The 25211-nt window shown below is 40.8% G+C and overlaps 1 protein-coding gene across 1 annotated transcript in view; it reads right to left on the bottom strand.

Moving 5' to 3' along the window:
• Window positions 1-25211, bottom strand: part of ncor1 (nuclear receptor corepressor 1) — a 375214-nt gene that overhangs the window by 202927 nt on the left and 147076 nt on the right. Inside the window, exons 12-15 of the mRNA XM_048612313.1 lie at window positions 24443-24533; window positions 22619-22797; window positions 21830-21884; window positions 13832-13933 (exon numbers count right to left, since the gene is read on the bottom strand). Coding sequence (XP_048468270.1) covers window positions 13832-13933; window positions 21830-21884; window positions 22619-22797; window positions 24443-24533 — 427 coding nt within the window. The remainder of the gene's footprint in view (window positions 1-13831; window positions 13934-21829; window positions 21885-22618; window positions 22798-24442; window positions 24534-25211) is intronic.

The raw sequence follows: 25211 nt of genomic DNA, 5'->3' as shown, positions 1-25211 counted from the left end.
CAGATTCTCCAGCATCGGCAGTTCCTACTATCCCTGAACTACCTGTTGCTTGCCACTTTAATGAACCACCCTGCTCCCTGGCCAACATCTCTGTCTCTAGCTTGCTACAGTGTTCCAGCGAAGCCCAATGCAAACTGCAGGAACAATGCCTCATTTTCCGCTGGGGACCCTATAGCCCTCCTGACTCAATATTGAGTTCAATAATTTTAGGGCCTAAACTCTCCCATGTCCCAGCCCCCACCCCACTCACCAAGCCTTGTTATCACAGTCTGCCATTACACACCCCCTGATGTTAGTCACTAACAGTCCCCATTAACAACTATTCATCCTCCCAGCCTGATCGTTAGCAACACCTTTGTCCAACTGTTTTTCTCGCTCTTTGGGCCCTATCCTATCGTTTACTCCCTACCCCACCCACGTCCCTATTTTCTGCATATAAACTGATGTTTTCCCAGCCGCCATCAGTTCTGAGGAAGGGTCACCGGACCTGAAAGGTTAACTGTTTTTTCCTTCACAGGTGCTGCCAGACCTGCTGAGCTTTTCCAGCAACTTTGTTTTTGTTCCGTTTATATATCGTCTCCTGGTCTAAACGTTACACTTTGCCAAGGGTGTAAAGCCATTAGAGAAGGTCTTTAGAAGAACGGTTACAGGGTTTGGGGGTACATTGTTCCCATTGATGGAACAGTAAAGAGACAGAGGTCATTGATTTAAAATGAATGGCAACAGAACAAAATGTGACATGTGGTTCAAATTAGGAATGCACTTTTTCCAGAGTGTGGAGGCAGCTCAATCATGGCTTTCAAAAGGGCATTAGCCAACTGCCTGAAAAAAACAAACTAACATATGAGGAAAAGGCAGGACTAGCTGTGCTTCTAGAAAGTCTTCAAAGACATGAGTCAAATAGTTTGTGTCTCTGCTGCAAATATTTTCTGATTCAAAAGAAAAAACACAGGAAGTTTACACGCAGGTACAGGAAATAATCTGGAAGCAACTGCTTTATTGGCCTTAATTGCAGTGAGGTCAGATGCCTAGAATTGGGACATCTTGCTGCAATTGGCAGGGTGAGACAACACCTGGAATAGTGTGCCCAGTTTTGGTCTCCATACTTAAATGAAGACATATTTGTCTTGGATGGGGTACAAAACTAATCATTATTCAGGAAAGTGGAGTAGAGTGCTTGACAAGATTGATGGTCCAAGGCTCTCTGTTCAGAACTGGTACACAAGGCTCAGAAGTTTGATTCCATGAGTATGACCATGTCCCAGACACCACCATCACCATTGCTGGATATGTCCTGTCATACCAGGCAGGACAGGTTAATCGTGGGCAAGGAAACCTCTTGCTGATTACGATGTACCATCCTCCTTCAGCTGATGAATCAGTGCTCCTTCACGTTGAACAAGACTCGGAGGAAGCATCAAGGGTGGCAAGGATGTAGCGTGTACTCTAGGTGAGGGGGTTTCAACATCTGCCACCAAGAATGGCTTGGCAGTAGCCGGAATGAACTGGTCGGGTACTAAAGGACATAGCTACAAGACTGGGTCTGCAGCAGGTGGTGAGGGAAGCAACAAGAGGCAAAAACATACTCGATCTCATCCTTACCAACCTGTCAGCTGCAGATGCATCTATCCATGACAGTGTCTTCAAGAATGACCACCACACAGTCCTTGTGGAGATAAAGTCCCACCTTCACATTGAGAATACTTTTTATCATGTTGTGTGGCACTAATCTGTACTAAATGGGACAGACTTCGAACAAATCTAACAACTCAAGACTGGGCAGCCATGAGGTGCTGTGGTTCATCAACAGCAGCAGATTTGTACTCCAGCACAATCTGCAACTCAGGCCCGATATATCCCCCACTCAACTATTACCATCAGGACAGGGGATCAACACTGGTTCAATGGTAGGTGCAGGAGGGCATGCCAGGAGCAGCACCAGGCATACCTGAAAATGAGGCGTCAACCTGGTGAAGCCACCAAACAGGACTACTTGCATGCCAAACAGCATAAGCAGTGAGTGACAGAGTTAAGCAATCCCACAACCAAAAGATCAGATCTAAAGGTCCACAGTCCTGCTACACCCAATCATGAATGGTGCTGAACAATTAAACAATTCACTGGAGGAGGCGGCTTCACAAATATTCCCATTGTTAATAATTGAGGAACCCAACACATCAGTGCAAAAAGCAAAAGCCAAAGCATTCACAGCAATTTTCAGTGATAAGTGCCAAGTGGATTATCCATCTCAGCCTCCTCCAGTGGTCCCCAGGACTACAGATACCAGCTTTTAGCCAATTTGATTCACTCCATATGATATCAAGAAACAGTTGGAGGCACTAGATACTGCAAAGGCTATGGAAGTTGCCACTTTACATCAATAGTACTGAACACTTGTGCTCTAGATCTTGTTGCTCTCTTAGCCAAGCTGTTCCAATACATTTAGAACACTGGCATCAACCCAACAATGTGGACAATTGCCCAGGTATGTCCTGTACACAACAAGTAGGACAACTCCAATTCAGTCAATTGCCTCATAATTAGTCTGCTGTCAATTACCAAAGTGATGGAAGGGGTCATCAACAGTGCTATCAAGCAGCACCTGCTCAGTGAGGCCCAGTTTGGGTTCCATCAGGGCCATCCAGCTCCTGACCTCATTACAGCCTTCGTTCAAACATGGACAAAAGAGCTGAATTCCAGAGGGAGGTGAGGGTGACAGTCCTTGACATCAAGGCTGCATTCAACCGAGTGTGGCATCATCAAGGAGCCCCAGCAAAACTGGAATCAATGGGTATCAGGGGGCAAACTCTCCGCTGGTTGGAGTCATATGTGGCATATAGGAAGATGGTTGTGGTTGTTGGAGGTCTGTCATCTCATCTCTAGGACATCTTTGCAGGAGCTCCTCAGGGTTGAGCCCTATGTCCAACCATCTTCAGCTGCTTCATCAATGACCTTCCCTCCATCATAACACGGGGATGTTTGCCAATTATTAAACAATATTCATCACAACTTGGGACTTCTCAGATACTGAAGCAGTCCATATTCAAGTGCAACAAGATCTGGACAATATCCAGGCTTGGACTGGCAAGTTGCAAGTAATGCTTGTGCCACACAAATGCCAGGCAAGGACCACCTCCAACAAGACACAATCTAACAGCTGTCCTATGATATTCAATGGCGTTACCATCATTGAAGCCTCCACTATCAACATCCTGGGGGTTATAATTGACCAGAAACTCAACTGGATTTGCCACATAAACATAGTGGCTAGGAATACTGCAGCGAATAACACCTCCAGACTCCCCAAAGGCCTTCCATCATCTACAGGGCACAAGTCAAAAGTGTGATGGCATTCTTCCCATTTGCCTGGATGGGTGCAGCTCGAATAACACTCAAGATGCTTGACACCATCCAGTTCTCTTGGCTGGCATCGCATCCGCAACCTTCATTACTGACACTCATTCGCAGCCGAGTACACGATAAGATGGACTGCAGAAATTCACCCAAGCACCTTCCAAACCCATGTTCACTTCCACTTAGAAGGATAGGGCAGCAGATATATGGGAACACCACTACCTGCAACTTCTCCAAGCCACTCACCATCCTGACTCGGAAATATGTCTCAGTCCATTCAGTGTTATGGTCATTATCCTGGAATTCCCTCCTTCCAAGCTTTGTGGGTCAACCTACAGAACATGTCTTGCAGTAGTTCAAGAGGCAGCACGCCAGCATTTCTCAAGGACAACTAAGAATGGGCAATGAATGCTGGCCAGCCAGCATTGGCCACGTCCCACAAATGAGTAAAGAAGAAAGGGTAACACCATGTTTTTAAGCTGTAACCACTAGCTCTTCATTCTCCCATAAGAATCAATCCTTTTCACATCCTTGGGATCAAGTCCCATCAGCATCTTAAATGTTTCAATTAAGTTAGCTCTGATGTTTCTAAGCTCCAGATGATACAGGCCTAGTTTGCCTAGGCGTTCCTCATTTGGCAACCTGATCATTCGGGGTACTGGTGCAGTAAGTCTTCTGTGAAGTGCTTTCAACATATTAACACCCTCCTGTAAGTATGGTATACAGTACTTCAGATGCAGTCGCACCAATTCCCTATACAACTGAAGCATAACTTCCTTAGTCTTGCATTCAGTTCCCCTCACAATAAACCATAACATTCCTAATTACTTACGTACCTGCGTGGTAACCTTCAACGATTCTAGCATTTGGAAAGTCATATCTCCTTGCATCTCAGTGCTCTGCAACATCTCACCATCTAGATAATATGCTTTCCTATTCATTTTGCCAAAATGAACAATTTTACCTTTTCCCACATTGTACTCCATTTGCGAGATCTTTGTCCATCCGCATGACCTGTCTATATCCTTTTTTAGGTTCCTGATGTCAACTTTACAACTCATTTACCTACCTATCTTGGTGTCATCAGCAAATTTAGCTACATACTTTTGGTCCCTCCATTCAAATCATTTATGTAAATTGTAAAGAGTTGAGGGCCCAGCACCGGCTCCCATGACATACCACTTGTGACATCCTGTCAGCCTGAGAAAGACCCACTCTTTCCTACACTCTGCTTCCTTCTTTTATCTGTGCCAATGTTAACACCCAACACCATAAGCTTTTATTCTCTGCATTAACCTTTGATGTGGCATCTTATCAAATGCCTTCTGGAAAAGGGCTTCGGCAATTCACAACTGACAGCAAAATGGAAATGTCTCAGGGGAAAAGAGAAAAGTTTGTGCATTGCAAGTTTTGTGTAATTGGAGAGGAACAGTCTGAGTGATCTGTCCAGTCTGATCAGCATAATGCAGTCAGGAAGCTATCAGTTGAAAGAAAGATCAAGCTGTGTGCACATCCATACATTCCTGTTCACTTTTGCAGAACAGTATGCCTTTCTCCATCTCTCCTTTTCAAAAGCATGAGGTTACATCTGCCATCCTCCAATCTGCCAAGATTTTTACAGCATCTATAGGGTTTTGGAATGATAACCAATGCATCCACTATTTCCATGGCCACCTCCTTTAGTGCTGTGGGATGTAGATTATCAGATCCTCGGAATTTATCAGCTTTCAAACCCATTAATTTCACCAGCGTATTTTTTCTTTACTAATACCAGGTAAGGGTGGTAGATTCCCTTCTCTTAAGGTCAGTAGTGAATCAGATGGATTTTTCTTTTAAATGACAACTAACTACTTACATCGTCACCACATCTTAGTCTAGCTTTACATTTCAGATTTTAATTAATTGAATTTAAATTTCATCAGCTGTTGTGGTGGGATATGAACCTGTAACCCCAGAGTATTATTCAGGACCTCAAAATGGCTCATCCAGTGATATTATCACAAAACAACTGCTTCGCCTTGGTGTAGAAAGAAACTGGTGTTCTATTAAATCTCAGCAATAATCACCAAATGTTTTAAACAGCTTAATTATAAACAGGGTTGTGTTCTCAGAACATCTGCAAATGCGCAGTTTTCAGTGTTTTACCCGTACATTTTTTCCCCCTGACTGTTGCATGGGCTTGTGAAAGGATGGACCATTTGATAGAAGAAAGGAACTGCAAATACAGCTAAGTTTATCTTTACTAAGGGTCAAAGACTCTCGCGTATGATCTAACTTATACATATACACATACACATAAAATCTCTCTGGAACATTACCTGCAATATTCCTTTTGGGAGATACAGCAAATTTTAACTGGCATCTTATGAACCTGCACTCTCAATAAACCAGCAAAATTATATACCTCAAATACCAGAGGTTTACAATATTATTGCAAGTTCCAAGTAGTTAAGGTTATGATTAAGAACAGCTCTCTGCTGTTAAGTTTTCTTTAGATCAAGGTTGCATTATTATTTAAATGATTTATGCTGTAAATAAAGTATAATAATAATGTGTATACATCCCACATGACGTTTCTAATACTCATTGCGTGTTTTTGCACTGATTATGTGGACCTTTTGATCAACCGATACACTCCTGGTCTCATTGGTGCTGGTTAATAAAAAAGTTTGCTGTAAATACATTCTTAGCAAGCAAGCAGATGAAAGATTACGCAGCAGAAATAGGAATATGGAGTAATAAGGTCAGTTACAAGCTCATTGAATGGTGGAGCTGTCTCAAGGGGCCGGGTGGTCTATTGTTGCTCTTAATCATTAATGTTTTTTAAAAATTCTGGCAGTAAGCTTTTAGTAATTTTACAAAGTGAAAGAAAGGGAAAGGAAAACAGCATTTGAAAGTGGTAGAAGGCATACTGTTCTGAAAAGATTAACAGGTAAGTATGGATGTGCAGAGTTGGATTTTATTTTTTTTTGACAAAGGCAGCTTCCTGACTGCAACAGGCTGATCAGACCACACAGGTCACTAACATACTGGTTCTCTCCAATTACATAAAACTTGCAACTGTGCAAACTTTTCTCTTTCCCTTGAGGCATTCTCATTTTGCTGTCAGTTGTCAACTGTTAAATCCCAACAGCTGGCATCAAATATCACAGCTGGCACATGAAGTTAACAGGCTTCAGCTGAAGGCATGAAGAGGGTTATAAGACAGAACTCTGGGATATTAAAATCCACCACACATTCAAAGTGTATAGCTACAATATGACCTTGATTTCCTGTGTTCTGGGAAGCTTTTTTTACTCTGCTCATTTGCTCTATGATTAGCCGATCAAATTACCTTGCAAAGACAATATCCACTCTTGTTAAAAACAGTTTAAGCTTGAACTACTGCAGTAACTCACTTGAAGCAGACAACCCTTCTGCACATGGGGGAATTTGAGCTGCCAGCACCCTAAGGAAATTCAATCCAGTAACGTACCTGAATCTTCATCTGCTAACAGAAAACTCTGTACTGTCCACCCAACTTAGTAAGTGGGTGTCAGGCTGATGCCTACCCTTTCCACACCACAGTAAGTTTCAGCCTGGAGAAAGGCAGCAGCGTCACTGGGCTCTTTAGACCAGCTGTCTGACCTGTCACTGCACATATTCCAGGAAACTCTATCACCCTGCAGCACAAGCTAGCCTGAGGACGACTCTATCTCACAAATACACTCTAATCTGCAGGGTCAGATAAGGTAATCCCACAGAGTCCTGTATCATTGGTCCTTACAGCAGCATATCAAGCAGACTGAGCGGATCACTGGGCTATACCACTGTCATGACAAAACAGAGGGGGAGGAAATCACAGGCAGGCAACAATCCAAATTGAGATTCTTTTGGAAAAACTGCCGACAGCACCACCCTCAGTGCAGTGGCTGTCCATTCACATTATCTACACTGGTATGAACCAATTCTGACTCCATTCTAACATAATGTTGAAACGGTTCTCAGAAGTACTTGCCAAATAGGCCAAAAACCTTTTTTTCATAAACTTATCTGAATATAATTTCAGAGCAATGTACTATTAACCATTTTGAAACTAGCCTAATATGTGCAGAGCTGGTTTAATTCCCAAAACCATGGAGCTAAAAAATTAAAATAAACAACACAAAGATCACTGTATCTACATTAAATCATATTCTTTGATCTCTGGAAACAATCCACAACACCAATAGTGTGTCCTGAACAATAACTTAACTATCACTTCAATAGAGTATTGTACATTCTTTCTTATTTTCCCTTCATCTTGATCGTAGACATTTGACCCAGAACACAGCTCGAGATGTGCAAGAGCCCACTTGGGGCCATTCTACACGTTTATGTCACTCGGTTATTCTTGCAGAAAAAGCACTATACTTCACTCATATTCCTATCCTCTCAACATTCTCACACACTTCCTAGCAGAAATCAACAAAGTAAACAGTAGCAGGCGCTCCATTCCTTGACAACGCAGTGCCCTGGCTGGAGACAGCATCCAGATCCCCCTCTCAGTTCAGTTCAGTCGGTCTTTCTGGGAGCTTTGCCTTTTTATCTGCCTTATCAGTATGGCCCACCGTGTTTATAGCCATTCTCCTACTAGCTGAAGAGGGCTCATTGGACTCAAAACGTTAACTTTGTATTCTCCAGCAAATACTGCCAGACTTGCTGAGATTCTCCAGCAATTTCTGTTTTTGTTTCTCTTCCTAGCTGAGCAGTGCTAAGTAATTTCATGCATACACCTTTATCCCCTTCCAATTCAAAATCAGGTAGGAACTCTTAGCATATTGATAAATATCTCCACAGAGTATGAATTTGTAGAATTCACATCCAATGCCAGTGATCAAGCTGGAACAGTAGGCAGAAACAAAGCAAAAGATGAGCAACAGTTGTGCAGAAATGTGATTAGAACTATTTTCATGCAGAAAAGGTGTGGTAAACTCTGAACACATTTGTTCCATCAAATGGTCTGATTTGATTTCCAACTCCACCGATGTCAAAACTCAGAACATCAAAAAAATAATTCATCCAGTTGAATAACTCTCAATAAAAATTTCTAATAAGTAAATATCATGAAACTGGTTGGCTGGTAAAACATACAAACATGCAGAACAAGAGCAGAAATAGATAATTTAGCCCTTCGAATCTGTACCAGCATTCAAGGAAACTATGGCTGACCTTTCCAATGGCCCATTCAAGATCCAATTGGAGTTCAGGTACAAACATTCCTGGGCTTCAGGTGGTTGATACTAAATACTTTTTATTTAATGAATTTCAGACTTGTAAACATATCAAGAAAATGTGAAGTTATGACTAAAATTTATGTTCAGATTGTCTAATGGCATCAAAAATAGACTACAAAGAACTATCTCCAGCGTACACTGTCTTGTAAATGTGTCTATGGATCTAATTGTTCTGCAAAGTAGAATCTTGATCCTTTCACATGAATGAATTTACAATGGAATGCTATGAGGATATTACATGAGGCCCCAGTGAACATCAAACCAAAACTCTTCACAGGCATTGTTATCAGACATGAAGGCAACTGTTACTTTCCATCATATTCCCCATTCATACCCATTACAAACATTGACACAACCTCCAGTTGTACTGCATTTTTCTCTCTCACTAAGACAGTTCTACCTGAGCCAAGTTGACAGCACAGAAAGCAAACTAATCTCAAAAAGACAGTAACAGGATCCAACTGTATTGGGTTCTTGGTCCAGACTGATCTTGTTCCTCTTCAGTGTATAATGTAGCCTCATACCCCTTTCACTCATCACAATACAACAACTATGTGTATAATGCAGCACAAAACAATAAATTAAAATACAAAATATTACAACACAAGGGTAATCGTGTATCATAAGAATCACTGACTTTTTTCGACATTGCAACAATGAATCATCAACTCTACTGTCCTACCATATCCCCATAACATAGAACATAGAACATTACAGTGCAGTACAGGCCCTTCGGCCCTCGATGTTGCGCCGACCTGTGAAACCAATCTGAAGCCCATCTAGCCTAAACTATTCCACAAAACTCAGAGTTCTGAGGAAGGGTCACCGGACCTGAAACATTAACTCTGTTTTCTCCTCCACAGATGCTGCCAGACCTGCTGAGCTTTTCCAGCAACTTTGTTTTTGTTCTTCATTGTATCATATCCACATAAAGAATGCATACGCTTCCTTGGTTAAAAAGGCCAAAGTTATATACATTGCTCCATGCATACTCTCACCAAAAACCTGTGCAACCACAGCAAGGCTTCCTTGTAGTAAAGACGACTATATCATTTGCTTCCCGAATTGCTTTCTGTGATTCATGTAGGACACCTAAATTCCTTTCAATACAAAACATTTACCAGTACCTTGCCTTTTAATAAATATTCTGCTTTTTCTTAATTACTCCGAGCAAAGTGAATAATCCACATTTTTCCACATGATACTCCATCTGCCACTTCTTGCCCACGCATTTAATCAATTTTTAGCCCTTCGCAACCTGTCTGTACTCTTCTCTCAAATTACCTTCATATTAGGCTCTGTATCGTTAGTAAAGTTAAAGACATTGCACTCAGCTCTCCTTTTCAGAGTCATTGATATAGGTCACAAATCGTTGATGCCCAAGTAGTGATGCTTGCAATACCTGATAGTTAGACTCTGCCACCCTGAAAATGACCACTTTATTCCTAGTCTCTGTTTCCTGTCCGTTAGCCAATTCTAATCCATGGTATACATTACCCTCATCCCATAAACCCTAATCAATGACAGCAACGTGCTGTTGGACACCTTGTCCACTGTCTTCTGAAAAGTCCAAATACACAAACAGGAGAAGGCTTTTTAGCCTACCGAGCAAAACTTGTATTAGATTCAATTACAAAGTCACTAATCATCTAGCTCAAAGTCAATTTCTCCTGCTAGTTTCATAATCCTCAATATCATTAGTCTCCAGAAACCTACTGACTTCAGGGTAGATTGATCTTAGTAGGGTAATAGGTCAGCACAACATCGTGGGCTGAAGGGCCTGTACTGTTCCATGTTCTATGTTCTATGTTCTGTCTTGAATATGCTAAACATCAGAACTTCCACAACTCTCTGGGTGTAGAATTCCAAAGACTCACTACGCTCTGAGTGAATAAATTCATCCTCATCTTAATCTTAACCTTAGTCTTAAATGGTCTAGTTCTTACTGTGGGATTATGTCCCTCAGTTCTAGACTCACTAGCCCAGAGAAGTGTCTGAGTTTCATGAGATCATCTCTCATTTTTCTAAACATGAGAGAAGACATGCCTGGTTCTTCAATCCCTGAATGTACTATACAGTACTACATTCACTTGTTTCTTGTCATTCATCCCTGCTAGATGCATCTTCAAAATATTCTCAACAGATTTGTCAATAATAATTTCCTAGCCATAACCATGCTCACATGCATAATCACAGTTATTTTCCAATTGCCGGTTACAACTTTCTAGATAACAGATCCCAGAAATTCCCCTTTTACTGATGTCAGATTAATTGATCAAAATTTAATATAAAACATGTGAATGCTGGAGATCTGAAACAAAAACAGAAATTGCTGGAGAAATTCAGGTGTGGCAGCATCTGTGGAAAGAAGGCAGAGTTAACATTTCGAGTCCAATGACTCTTCATTTTCTCTTTCCCACTTTTTGAAAAAATTGTTTCAAATTTACTGATACTTTTCTTTAATCTTGGGAATTCTGGTAGATCAAGCCCAAATCATTCACTGGCTGTAGCCACCACTTTAAAAAACGCTAGGTGCTGTGTATTTGTCCGCTACCAACTTCATGAAACTCGCCAATAAATTTCCAACCAATTTTCTTTTTATGTTCCTCACTCTCATTAAACCCTTGGTTCTCCACAATTTCCCTAATCATCTTTCTCCCTTCTACATGTAGGCAAATATAGAAAACTTGCCATTTCTGTCATTTCCTTATTCTATTTTATAATTTCTCCTGTCACTGCCCCCAAGAGATCGATGCTTATTTTCATTCATCTTTTCCTTTCTCTCATGCAAAGAATTTACTTTTTTCTGAACACCTCAAGATTAGCCACATACCTTATTTACTTCCCTTTATTAATTTCTTGGTCATTCTTTCCCATTTTAAAACCTTCATAAATCTTTGGGGTGACTACTCTTTAAGCAATATTAAAACACATTCTTTTAGTCGTGTGCCCCCAACTTCTCTAATTAGCCATAATTATGTCACTGAGTGTAGGTTTTAATTCCTTAAGGAAATGTATGTTCGTTGAGTGATAAATAAGAATACCTCAGTGTGACAGAAACCATTTCCAAACTATTTGTTGCCTTTTCACCTCACTTGCCCGCTCATATATGCGCCAATTCCAACCAAAAAAAAGCAAACAACCCCAACACTACTCCTCAGAGACCATCCACAACTCTAACACTGCACCGCTGAAGCTAGTGCAGGATTTGATTTTTGTATTTGTTCATGGGATGTGAATATCGCAGGTTGGATCAACCTTTATTGCTCATGCCTCATTAATCTTTCATTAGCTTTCATTAATAGAGGGATTGAGTTCAAGAACCGTGAAGTTATGCTCCAGCTATACAAAAGCCTGGTTCAGCCACATATGGAGTATTGTGTCCAGTTCTGGTCACCTCATTATAGGAAAGATGTGGAAGCGTTAGAAAAGGTGCAGAGGAGATTTACGAGGACATTGTCTGGAATGGAGGGAAGGTCTTACGAGGAAAGGTTGAGACAGCTAGGGCTTTTCTCTTCAGAACGACGAAGGATGAGAGGTAACTTGATAGAGGTGTACAAAATGATCAGAGGTATAGATAGAGTAGACAGCCAGAGACTTTTTCCTAGGGTGGAGGTAGCTTTTACGAGGGAGCATAGTTTAAAGTGAAAGGAGGCAGATATCGGGGAGACGTCAGAGGTAGGTTCTTTACTCAGAGAGCGGTAGGGGCGTGGAATGCATTGCCGGAGAGGGTAGTGGAGTTGGCCTCATTAGGGGCATTTAAGCAGCTATTAGATAGGCATACGGATGATAGGACAAGGTAGCGGTGAAGGTTAGATAGACCTTTGGTTTAGGGTAAAAGTTCGGCACAACATCGTACTGTACTGTACTGTTCTATGTTTAACCTGAGGTAGTTAACAGTCAACCAAATTGCGGTGGGATCTGGAGTCACATGAAGGTCAGACCAGAGCAGATTTTCTTACTTTTTAAATCAATTTACTGTCTGTCATGCCCGGACTCAATTATTAGTTCAGTGACAATGCCATGGCACCACTTCCTCCAGTATCTAAAGTAGGAGACCTCCTTGCAACTCATTGTTGAGCACATGGAAGTACCACACAGTGGCCTGTGACCTGTTAGCTAACAATGTACTAGTCACTGCCAGCTTGTTCTACTTCAATGAATAAGCAAGTGACAGAGATCCTGGCCCACATATATCTGGATATAGAAGAGGTTTACGAGGATGCTGTCTGGATTAGAGGGTACAAGGTATAAGGAGAGGCTAGAAAAATTAGGGTTGTTTTCTCTGGAGGAGCAGAGGCTGAGGAGAGACTTGATAGAAGACTATAAAATTATGAAATGCATAGACAGGGTTGATAGTTAGAATCTTTTCCCAACAGTTGAAATGTCTAATACTACAGGGCATCCATTTAAGGTGAGATGGAGAAGTTCAAAGGAGATGTGAGGGGCAAGTTTATTTTTTACAGAGAGTGGTAGGTGTCTGAAATGTGCTGCCAGGGATGGTGACGGAGGCTGATATGATATGGACTTTTAGATAAGCACATTAATATGCAATGACCGGAGGGATATGGATCAAGGACAGGCAGAAAGGATTAGTTTTATTTGGCGTCATGTTTGGAACAACATAGTGGGCCGAAGGGCCCGTTCCTGTGCTGTTCTTTTGTATGAGGAACATCGGCACAGATGTAGGCCATTCATGCCATCAAGCCTGCCCAACTATTCAATACAATCATGACTGATCGAACACTTCAATGTCCTTTACCCATCTCATCCCCATAACTCAACCCTTTACACCCAAAAGATATTAGTGCTCATTATTTACAAAGCCCACATATAGAGCAACAACATGATTAAGCTCTTAAGTTTTATTAAGAACAATGGGAATGATGCTGCAAATGCTTATTTACTGCAAGTGTAAAAGATAAAACATATCTTAAGATTTAGTGTAAATTGTAAAGAACGAAAACAATGAAACTTTTTCAACCTATAACATCACAGAACATAGAAGGCTATGAAACAACCCAACATGGTTACAGTCAATTCTTTAAAGAGCTATCCAAGTAACCCTGCTCTCCCTTATATCCACTGGGTGTCATGGTAACTCAGACATTCAACTAACATTATGTAACAAAATGTTCCCAATCCACTGATCCAGTTGTAAAGTGTGTCTTGTGCCCAACTCATGCTCTCAGTCTTTTCGTCAATATTCTGGCATTTCTTACCGTATTCCTTCCTCTGCGGCGGCCGTAGTTCCTCCTTACAAGATTCTTGTAGTTCTCATTTTTCTTTGTCAAATAATAATACAAAACGCAGTCTGCTACACACTGAAGAAAAAGAACAAAAGCATATGAGGAGAATTCTACAGTTATGGCAAAAGTTTTAGATTATTTTATGCACTGCTACTTCAGATTTGTAATCCTAACGCACTCAAATTCTCAGCCAGACAAAAAGATACTTTCATGAAGTTTCTCCAGATGTGGCATGTTGTTTTCAAGAGATCCTCAGTTATAAACCAATAGGATGAGTTTGAATTGCTCCATTCGAAAGATCATACAGAAACAATGTGCCAAATGCCCTCTTTCTGTGGTGCAAACATTAAGACAAAGACTGATTAAACTTTATCTCAACCAGATCACTCCAGTACACAAGTCAGTGGAAACTTAATTAGCGCTTTCTCTGGACTGAACCAAATGGTGGAATTGCAGATTGATGCAGGGCACAAGGAGACCACTGTTTCTCTGCTGGCTTTGTGAAACACCTCTTTAATTAGATTCACTCCACTGTTCTTTATCCCCAGCTCTGCAGCATCCCCTTTTAAGAAAATCATACTGAACATTTTACCCATGACGTGGAGGTGCTGGTGTTGGACTGGGGTGGACAAAGTCAGAAGTCACATGACACCAGCTTATAACCCAACAGGTTTAATTGAAATCAAGCTTTCAGAGCGCAGCCCCTTCATCAGGTGAAGTCACCTGAAGAATGGGCTATGCTCTGAAGGCTTGTGATTTCAAATAAACCTGTTGGGCTATAATCTGGCGTCATGCGACTTCTAACATTTTATCCATCACCCAATCAGGTCACATCCACATAACTGTTTCAGCCCACGTCTCTTCAGCACTAGTGACATGCCACAAGCATATAAACTCTTATCAAGGGTAAAAGAAAATTTTCAGCAGCAATTAGCTCAGCTTTATAAAATCTTAGGTACAGTGAGGCCCTACAGTCGATCAAGTCTGCACCAATAAAAAAAAGTCTAAATCTATACTAATCCACTTTCCAGCACGAAGTCCACAGCCTTGAATGTTATGACAGTTCAAATGGTTGTCCACAAACTTTTTAAAGGTTGTGATGTTCCCTGCCTCAAATACCATCCCAGGCAATGCATTCACCACATTCCGGGAGAAAAACCTTTTCTGCAAATCCCTTCTAAGTATCCTGTCTTTTACTTTAATATTATGTCCCTTGTGCCACTTCAACAAAGGGGAAGAATTGAACAATTGGTAACAAGCTCCTCCTAGGCATGAATAGCAATACTGCCACGCTTCAGCATGTCTTTAAAGTGCTTTCTTTATCATTCCCTGGAACATTGGCAATTTGAGTGCTTTGGCTATCCAGGCAGTGTTCAGTCCATCATAGTTGATTTTGTAAGACTTTTGCATGAATTCTTGTGGAGCTGGCTTGAAAAAGGACACTGAACTTGGTTCAATGCAGAGGATGTGGCAGAAATATTGCAGATGGAATTTAGCTAGCGCTGTTACGTGTCACTGATAATTCAAGTCTCTCGCCTGTACAGGAATGTAGTGATGACAACTGTTTCCTGCACTAGGACTTCTGTTGCCTTGAAGAAGTCTTTGCTGTCAAACACTCCGTGCGGTAATATGGAGCAGGCTGAGCTGATCCGGTACTGGATCACCTTGTCAAAGATGGTGCTTTGAGAGAGAGAGTTGCTGAGGTATGGGAAGTGCTAAACATATTTCAGTCTCTCCTTCAACACATGGGAGATGGAATAATCAGTTGATCAGGCATCGGCTGGTATGTATTCTAGCAACATTTAAGCTCAGAGCAAATCTCTTGTATGCAGAATTGAAAGCAAGACCAAAAAGAGGTTTGAGGGCTGTACAGACTGGGCAACAACACTGCAGTTATCTGCATATACCCAAGGTCTGATTCGCCTAAGGTGGTCAGTTTAGTTTTGGCATGGAGATAATGGAGGTTAAAGAACATAGAACATAGAACATTACAGCGCAGTTAAGGCCCTTCGGCCCTCGATGTTGCGCCGACCTGTGAAAACCAATCTGAAGCCCATCTAACCTAAACTATTCCATTATCATCCATATGTTTATCCAATGACCATTTAAATGCCCTTAAAGTCGGCGAGTCTACTATTTTTGCAGGCAGGGCATTCCATGCCCTTACTACTCTCTGAGTAAAGAACCTACCTCTGACATCTGTCCTATATCTATCACCCCTCAATTTAAAGCTATGTCCCCTCGTGCTAGCCATCACCATCCGAGGAAAAAGGCTCCCACTGTCCACCCTATCTAATCCTCTGATGATCTTGTATGTCTCTATCAAGTCACCTCTTAACCTTCTTCCCATCCAGGTGGTACTTAAATACAGCGAATTGTCCTGGTCCTCCCACGCAGATACGACGTCAAGAACGCACAACAAAACCTCTTCTTCCTCAGGAGGCTTAGGAAATTCGGCATGTCCATAAGGACACTCCCAACTTTTACTGATGCACTGTAGAAAGCATTCTACCTGGGTCCATCTCGGCTTGGTATGGAAACTGTATAGTTCTAACGGTCCTGGGCAGAGCAGTTTCCATACCAAGCCGAGATGGACCCAGGTGATAGTGGTAGTCTGGGCTGTGTTTACAACTTTGTATAGTTCTAACGGTCCTGGGCAGAGCAAAGTTGTAAACACAGCCCAGACTATCACGCAAATCAACCTCTCATCCAACGACTCCATCAACACTTCTCGTTGCCGTGGAAAGGCAACCAACATCATCAAAGCCCCCTCCCACCCCAATTAAAATGTCTTCCAACCTCTCTCATCAGGCAGAAGATATAGAAGCTTAAACACATGTATCAACAGGCTCAAGAACTGTTTTCTTCCCGCTGCTATTAAGACTGCTGAATAACTCTAATTTCAAATCTAATGCTGATTTTGCTTTTATGCACTCCCTGTGCAGCTGTAACCTTGTATGCCTCACTGTCTAAACACCATACGATTGCATATTATGATCTGCCTGCACTACAGGCGTGACAAAACTTTTCACTGTACTTAGGTACATGAGACAACAACAAATCAAATTATCAGAAGGCAAGTTATTTATTTATTTTTGCACAGGATGTGGGCAATACTGGCTAGGCAGTTTCAGGTCATTTGTAAAAAGTATGGGGGGGTGGTTCACATCGGCTTGTTTGATTGTAGCTCCGATTTTGAAGGTGTCTGTTTTAGATCTCCCATTCAAGATGGTTGCAGTCATATCATAGCAAAGAAGTTGCAGGACTCAGATAAAGTTTCTTGGATTCCTAAAATTCTGCAAAACAATCTACAGAACTTCTCAATTTATTGAAACAAATGCTCTGCTCAGATCGATGAATGTAATGAACAGTTTTGGTGCTGTCTTCACATTTGCCTGTCAACCAAAACCATGACATATGTTCCTTTGGAAGGCCTAAAATTACACAGAGTCTCTTGGATGTGTGAAGGTTTTCTGGAATTTCTCTCTTTGGTTGGGCTGCCGGTGTGGCATTGATCTTCTGACCCACTGGACTTTTAGGTCTTGGTGCTTTGCACATGTTCATCACTGACTGAATATGGCGATGATCTGTCTCACATGGATCGAGTGATATAGACATACTTAGGTCTTTGACTCGATCAATGACATAACCCAAGATGTGCCAATGCCTTGATCAATGATGCTTCCATTTAGTTTTATATTTGTCCTTTTGCACAGATGAGGTGCTTGTGTTAAAATGAGCTATGCTGAATACACCTTGTCAGGACAGGGACACCATTTATATTGATTTTAACTGGAATCGTGATCAACCCTGACAGGGAAGTCCCCAGGAAGGATGAACTGTTCTTTTTGGCATACCATAAGGAATTCATCAAGGTCAGAACAGAGCTTTCTATATCATCAAGGGAGTCAAGGGTCAAGACATAAACACCACTGACAGTGACAATATTAATTGTGCTGAAATGTTATAAGCCTTTCATTGTACAATTGTAGAGTTTAGGCATGCATCCAAGATCTTATTCTGGATAGCAAAACCAGATACAAATGTTGTTATAGTCTTCCTTTTACAGCAGGTGTAACCCCTGCTTCTTTCTTCAGCTGCCCTTCTCCACAAAGGTGGGTCTTACTAAGCGTGGTGATGTCAACCTCATGTGAAAGGATTGCAGTTTTTTCTTTCTTCATGTTCACTACTGAGGTTATTTTTGAGTGCTCTAAGATTCCAAGTTGCAAAATTTAGGGTTTCTTTTCACTGAATCACAGAAGTGTTATAACGAAGGAGGCTGCCATGCGGCCCATTGCAGGCACAATGGCTCATTAAATGAGAATCATTATCTACTGCCAATCTCCTAATTTTTCACCCAAAGCCTTGCACTTTATTTGGATAAAAATGATCATCCAATTTTCTCGAGTGACTCAACTGAACCTGCTTCCCAGGCAGTGCATTCACAACATCACTACTGAGTGAAAAAGCTTCACCTCACTTTACCCATGCTTCTTTTGCACAACACTTTAAATCTATGCCCTTTAGTTCTTGTTACAAGCAGAAACAGTTTCTCCCGATCTTCTCTATCCAGCCCATTCATGATTTTGAAAACCTCCATCAGGTCTCCTCTTAGTCGTTTTCTCTCCAAGGAGAACAGTCCCAATGTCTTCAATCTATCCTCATCACTGAAGTTCCTTATCTCTGTAACGATCCTGGTAAAGTGCTTCTTTATTCTCCCCAATGCATTCACATCGTTCTTATACTGTGGCACCTAGACAATACTCCAGCAGAGGTTTAACAAGTGTCTTATACAAGTTTAACATCACCTCCTTGTACTCTATGCTCCTATTAATAAAGCCAACGACAGTGTGCTTTACTTGCTGCTCTCTCTACTTGTCCTGTAACTTCCAATAATCTGTGCATGTATATACACCCAGGCTTCTCTGCTCTCTACCCCCTTTAGAATACTAACCTCTATTTTATGTTGTCTTTCAGTGTTCTTTTACCAAAATGCATCATGTCACACTTCACTGCATTTAATCTCATCTGCCACCTATCTGCCCACTCCATCAGGGAAAATCTGTGGACTCTACGTTAAAACTTACTTCACTTTTAGACTTTCTGGAAAAGGAAGTTACAAGTGTCTGAAATTCAACTACTAACTTTAGATATGCAACATATCTGCAACTGGTCCAAGCTCAAGATGGTAATTGGCTAAGCGTAAAATAGCTAAAATAGCAGATGGGAAGAAGCTGCTGCATTGGACTCGGTAATTTGAGCATAAGGTGATGAATTTGAGGGTGGGCACTGGAGGGAAACTGTGTCTGTTGGCAGTACAATAGGAACACTTAAAAGCATGGAGTGAGCAGGTTCAGATTATAATTCCTCAATTTGACCCAGTTCTCAGTCTAGGGTGCTGCTGCATCAAAGTACTAGGTTCCACTTGACACTGCACAACACAAAGAGGAAATATTGAAATTGGCATTCTGCTCAGCTAAAATACAGAATGTGAAGAAAGTCAAATGCTTGCTTTTTCAACTGTCAGGAAAACATTCATCCCAACGGTAATAAAAAACTTCACAACTACCTCCTGAATTGATATAAATGACATTTTTTCAAAACTTCAAAGCAAATTGGTCATGGTTACTGACAATTTAATATTTAGGAGGAGTAGATCAAAGGTAACCTAGAGAATACAGACAAGTTGGATAATATACAAGTAAACAGAACAATAATCAATTAAATGAATATGTGTGCAAAAGACGTGGATCAACAGGAAATATGGGTGACACTGGTATTCCAGGAGTGAAATTGAAGTGGAAAGGATATAGTTGAAAGACAAAGGATACTGATAAACTGAACGTTCATGATATCCAACCAAAGCAGAGCAGCACCCAACAAAACCAGGGGATTGAACTTTGCATTTGGAACATCAAAATAAGAGTCAGATCATGTTGCAAACAAAATACTTAATAGCTGGCTAGACCTCAATTTGAGCAATACAAGGGCACAAAAAACAACAACAATGGAGGTAGCACAGAAAGGAATCTCAAGGTTAACCACAAGTCTTGGCAACGTCTCAGTTATGACGCAAAATTGGGAACCAAGATTGAAATGGAAAGATTCAAAAGTTGAACTTATAGAGTGATACGAGAGAGAGAGGTATGGAAAAGACTAATTTGTAAAAGCACATTACATACAACATAAAGACAAATGAACTTTGTTTTAAACTACTAAAAGGAAAATTTAGACCATCAGCAAATCTTTGTGCAAAGAATGAGAATACTGAATGTTTACCCAGATATAAAACTCGAGGGGAATTCTCTGAAGTCAGTCGGATTCACAACAGATGTAGTAATGTGGAAACCCAAAGATCGTTCTAGATGGGTGAATTAAGATGAATCGAGTGAGGGCCTTCATGTATAACTTTCTCGTGATCTGTGACGAGATGCCATCTGCTACAGGATGTGCCAAAGACCACCATCATTTTCGTTTCTCTCATACAAATGTTAATTCTTCCATCAGAGTAGTGGCAAAACTGGCACAGTGATGAATCTCACTACTAGCTCCTGCTCAGTCAACTGTGCCACTCATTCAGCAGAATGTTTGCAATCTGCATCCTCACTCATTAGCCACATAATTCTTACAGTCAATTGGTGTTTTCAAATATCTATAAACATCCTACATACTCATCATGCCAGTGTCATTCAGGTGCATACCCATGGGAGCGTCTATGCAGTTAGGATGAGTAACTCAAGTGCAGGGGCTTTTCAGACTTCATCAGTCATCTGCACAGTTTGACAGCCGGTCAAAGGTGTGCCTGTGTCTGCGTCTGTGTGTATCTCTCCGTGTGTGTACACTGGTTAATTTTTATGTCTGCCGTACTTCAAAATCTGACACCTTAAATTTCACTGGGACATGAGGGACACTGACCAGTCTACAGCTAAAAAGCCTTTGTCAACCTTGAATCCAAGAAAAAGACAGTGCAACCTTAAACAAGGTAAGCTTTTGGTGAGCCTGATAGAAGATGAGTTAACAAAGAATGAAATGAGTAAACAGGGCGACACACAGCTACAAAGTTTGAGCATTAATTGTTAACTTTAAACATACTGGGATTTCTTCCAAACCACAATGTGGAATAACCTCTCATTCAAAGACACCGCTGTTAAACAGTCTCCAGGCTACTGATCAAGATAGAATTGTAGGCCAAGTATTTGACTTAGTCTAAGCAAATGAATGCAGATTGTTCAAACATTCTGAAGGTCAATTTCCCTTCTGCTTCAAACAGACCATACGGAAGCGGGAGAAAAACCAGCACCCACGCCAAAGAATCAAATGAGTCAGACAGTTTGATGATTTTCTTTGTGACATTACACAATTACCACCAACTGCCTGTGAATATGATAGAATTGAAAACACTACAGACAACAGCAAATATCACAGATACTGCTGCCACAAATGATCAAATTTTGCAACACACCTTATCATTTTTAAATTAAAAATGTCAGTTGCAACATCATGCCAATTTCTTTTTCATTTCCAAAGAAATGAGTACTGAAGCAAACTAGTCAGCACAGTTGATCTAGCAAAAGGATATACAGAGTTCCAATTTAATAGATCCAATATCACCAATACTATTTCCAACAAGCATACTATTTGTAGCTGGATAAAAGGCTCAGCTTTGTAAACATTTTAAACTTTCACTGCATGAGAAAGAGATGAAGTGAGGGAGAAAAAGGGCAAGCAACAGAGAGAAAGTGAGTTTGTGTAGGTAAGATGAATTAAAACATGTTATAACAAATTTCAACAAATGTGAACAAATCTGATGCATTTTATATCAGAGTATTATACCCAGCAATTGGTTCACTCACTGTGGTGAGCTATGCGAATGGACTTTTCAAGTAAATCAGTTGAGAATAACACAAGAAAAAGCAGAAGAATATTTCACATTTTTTGTTCAGAAAATTGGTGTATGACGAGTCTTCTTACCTTTCTTTCCAGGTAAGATGCTATCAAGCCAAAGTTTTTTGGGTGTTGAACAAACCTATTGAAAACAGAAGTCTTTGATCAGTAACGCAATCACCTGAAGGGTAAAAGCTCAATGGCTCACCTCCTTAGTCAGTGTCTGGTAGAAAGCTCAAGTAAGTTATTCATTAACTTGCAGTTGTCATTATATTGCACCAACAAGAAAAGTACATAAACCATCTTAATCCCTCTGTCGCAAATCAATTTAAATTGACTAGTGTAAAAGTCAAACGGGAACAAAAACATCAAAAGTGATGGCACAGCCAGTTCTGGCAACATATTTACAAGTGAACCAACCATAAGGATTTTCTAAGGTCACTGATAAAATGGTTTCCATGCTACAACCTCAATGTCATTAAAAGCTCCCATGTTGCTAATGTTTTACTTTTAAAAGAGATCAATTTTGAGTGGTTATAACTTTATCTCCAGACATCCATCTATTCAAACTGTTAACTCCACAATCATTGATTAACTGCATGGACCAGCTTTAATTTGCACTGGCAACATTATAAGGTTGAATAACAAAAGAATTGTTACACTGCTGTATATTACATTTGGCCTTAAACCTGTCAGGAACAATATAAGTCATTGTATATAGAGCCCAGTCGCACAGTATCAGCAGCAATTGACTATAACCTGCTAGCAATTCAGTCTGATGGTGTGCTTGCACAAGACTGGAGCAGATGTAGGATAACTCAAACTGCCAGAAAAAATTATCATGTTCAGTGCAGAATGGTAGCAGACTATAATTACTTCTCTTTGAAGATCTCCTTCTCATGCTCAGACCAGACGTTTATGAACTGCCGTTCCTTATATACTCTCATGGGATCATCCATTACTCCATTCATGTTCAAGAATTTCACTCTTCGCTGTTCTGTGTCATACATCATTGGAGGAATCACAGAAAGTTGCCTCATCTGCTTCTCATTATTCTGCAATAAACAATCCAATGGATTTTATTGACCAGATACCCTAGTAGTTTGTCATTCAGATGTTTTGTTTCCTAATTGAAGGGTCTTGTGCAGTGATAGTGTCCCTACCTCTGGGCTAGAAGGTCCCAGACATGTGTCATAAGTATGTCTGAATAGATTAATCACAAATAACTAAAAAAATGTTCAATACCCACTAAGCAAAAACAAAGAACAAAAAAACTGTATATGCTAAAAATTGGAAACAAAAGCAAAGTGCTGGAGAAACTCAGTAGGTCTGGCAACATCTGTGGAGAGAGAAACAGAGTTGAGATTTCGAGTCCAGTGACTGTTCTGATGAGTGGTCACTGGAGTTAAAACAGTAATTCTGTCTTTCTTTCTCTACAGAAGCTGTCAGGCTTGCTGAGTTTCTCCAGTACTTTGCTTTTGTGTTCAATACCCTTTCTTGATCTCAAATTGATTATTTTGTTTCTTAATGATTAGATGCAAAAAGCATCAAGCTACTCCAGGCTTGCAGTCCTTGGTAGCTTATGGTCCACCACCAGTGAACAGGTGAACATACAACCTGAGGAAAATAACAACACAATTACTGATTACCAGCAGCAGCTAGAAATTTTTCATTATAATTGCACACAGCCTAATGGAAAGATAAGGTGCTCCTCCAGAAGCTTCACTGGAAGAAGACAGGAGGCTGACAAAAATTAGTGCGAGACCAAGGAAAAAAATTAAAAGGACAGGCGATTGGAAGCTCAGGGTCATGAAGCGGACTTAACATCTGATCTTCCCAAAACATTATGAGTAGTGAATACAGCATACTATATTGAAAAAAAATACATGTAAATTACTGCTTCACCTGGAAAGAACGTGCAGAATGCAGTCAAAGGAAGTATAATGGCAGATATTACATCTCTTGCACTTGCATGATAACAGGAGGGACCATGGGAAATTACCAAAGAGTGGGCCAGGATGCTACATGAGAAGGAGGCCCAGCACAATTGTCAAAGTGTAGGGCAGGGAAACGTTTAGCAGTAATATCATGCTGGAGCTGGCAGAAATGGAGCTGGATGAGAAATTCCATCATCATATACAACATCAACATTCCTGCCCATGACACCTTTCCACAGAAGTGCAGGAAGTGGAACAGCCACCCCTTTTACTTTCCTTCTCACAGTAAATGCCCCAAAGCATCTGAAGTGAAACAGCGATTTACTTGTACTGCTTTAAGGATTATCATACAATATATCCTGCTGAAGGTGTGCTCTGGTCTACATTGGGGAGGCTAAATGTTCAGTTCACTAGGGTGACTCAGAGTTTCCAATCAATTGTCATCTTAAATCTCCACCTTGCTCTCACACTGAGCTCTGCACCTTCAGCCTCCTGTAGTGTTCCAATGAGGTTCATTGTAACAGCACCTCACCTTTCAATTATACTCTTTATAGCCTTTGATTACAACATCGAATTCAACAATTTCAGACCATGATCTTTGCCCCCTTTCACAGACGTTCCCTTTTGTTATTTTTATACACTTTCCACTTTCACTTATTTAAAATATTTATAGGAGGATGTTTCTCTACTAATGGGTGAAATCTTGGCACAAACTCAAACTGCCTATATTAATGGATGGAAGTGACTCGAAGGAACACCTGACCTCTTGTTCAGAAAGTCCATCGATAATTTCTGAAATCTCATGCTCACTCCTCGCTATAGTTGCTGGAAGCCCAGCTCCCCTCTGTCCCACTCTGAAAAGAAAGCAATTGCACATTTTACCAAATACATTTTAAACTGTAATAAACAACCTTTACGTGACATAGCCAAGTTAATATGGGTTGTTCACTTGTAAAGAAAATCAAGTATTTTCCTCATTAGTCTATTTTGAAATCGCAGTATCCACTTCAAGGAATCCTCTTTGGAGATTATGTAACAGGAAATTCAGATGACCTACACTGTTCTGAAGCTATTTAATCAGTGAATGAACAGTGATGATATGATTCAACTCGCCACTGGTTGGAGTCATACCTAGCAGATCGGGAGATGGTTGTGATTAATGGAGGCGAGTCATCTCAGCTCCAGGTCATCTCTACGGGAGTTCCTCACAGTCATGTCCTAGGCTCAACCATTTTCAGTTGTTTTATCAAAGGCCTTTCCTCCATAAAGGTCAGAAGTGGGGAGGTTCACAAATGATTGCAAATGTTTATCACAAGTGTGCAACTCCTTGGACACTGTAGCAGTCCACGAGCAAATTCAACAAGATCTGGACGATAGAATTTTCATAGAATCCCTACAGTGTGGAAACAGGCCATTCGGCCCAACAAGTCCAAACCATCCCTCCGAACAGCATCCCACCTAGACCCATTATCCTACCCCTGATTTCCCATGTCTAACCCACCTAACCTAAACATCACTAGACACTATGTGGC

Source organism: Rhincodon typus, chromosome 26 (assembly GCF_021869965.1).
Source record: "Rhincodon typus isolate 14 chromosome 26, sRhiTyp1.1, whole genome shotgun sequence".
Classification (NCBI taxonomy): Eukaryota; Metazoa; Chordata; class Chondrichthyes; order Orectolobiformes; family Rhincodontidae; genus Rhincodon; species Rhincodon typus.
This window is presented reverse-complemented; position numbering and strand designations above follow the sequence as displayed.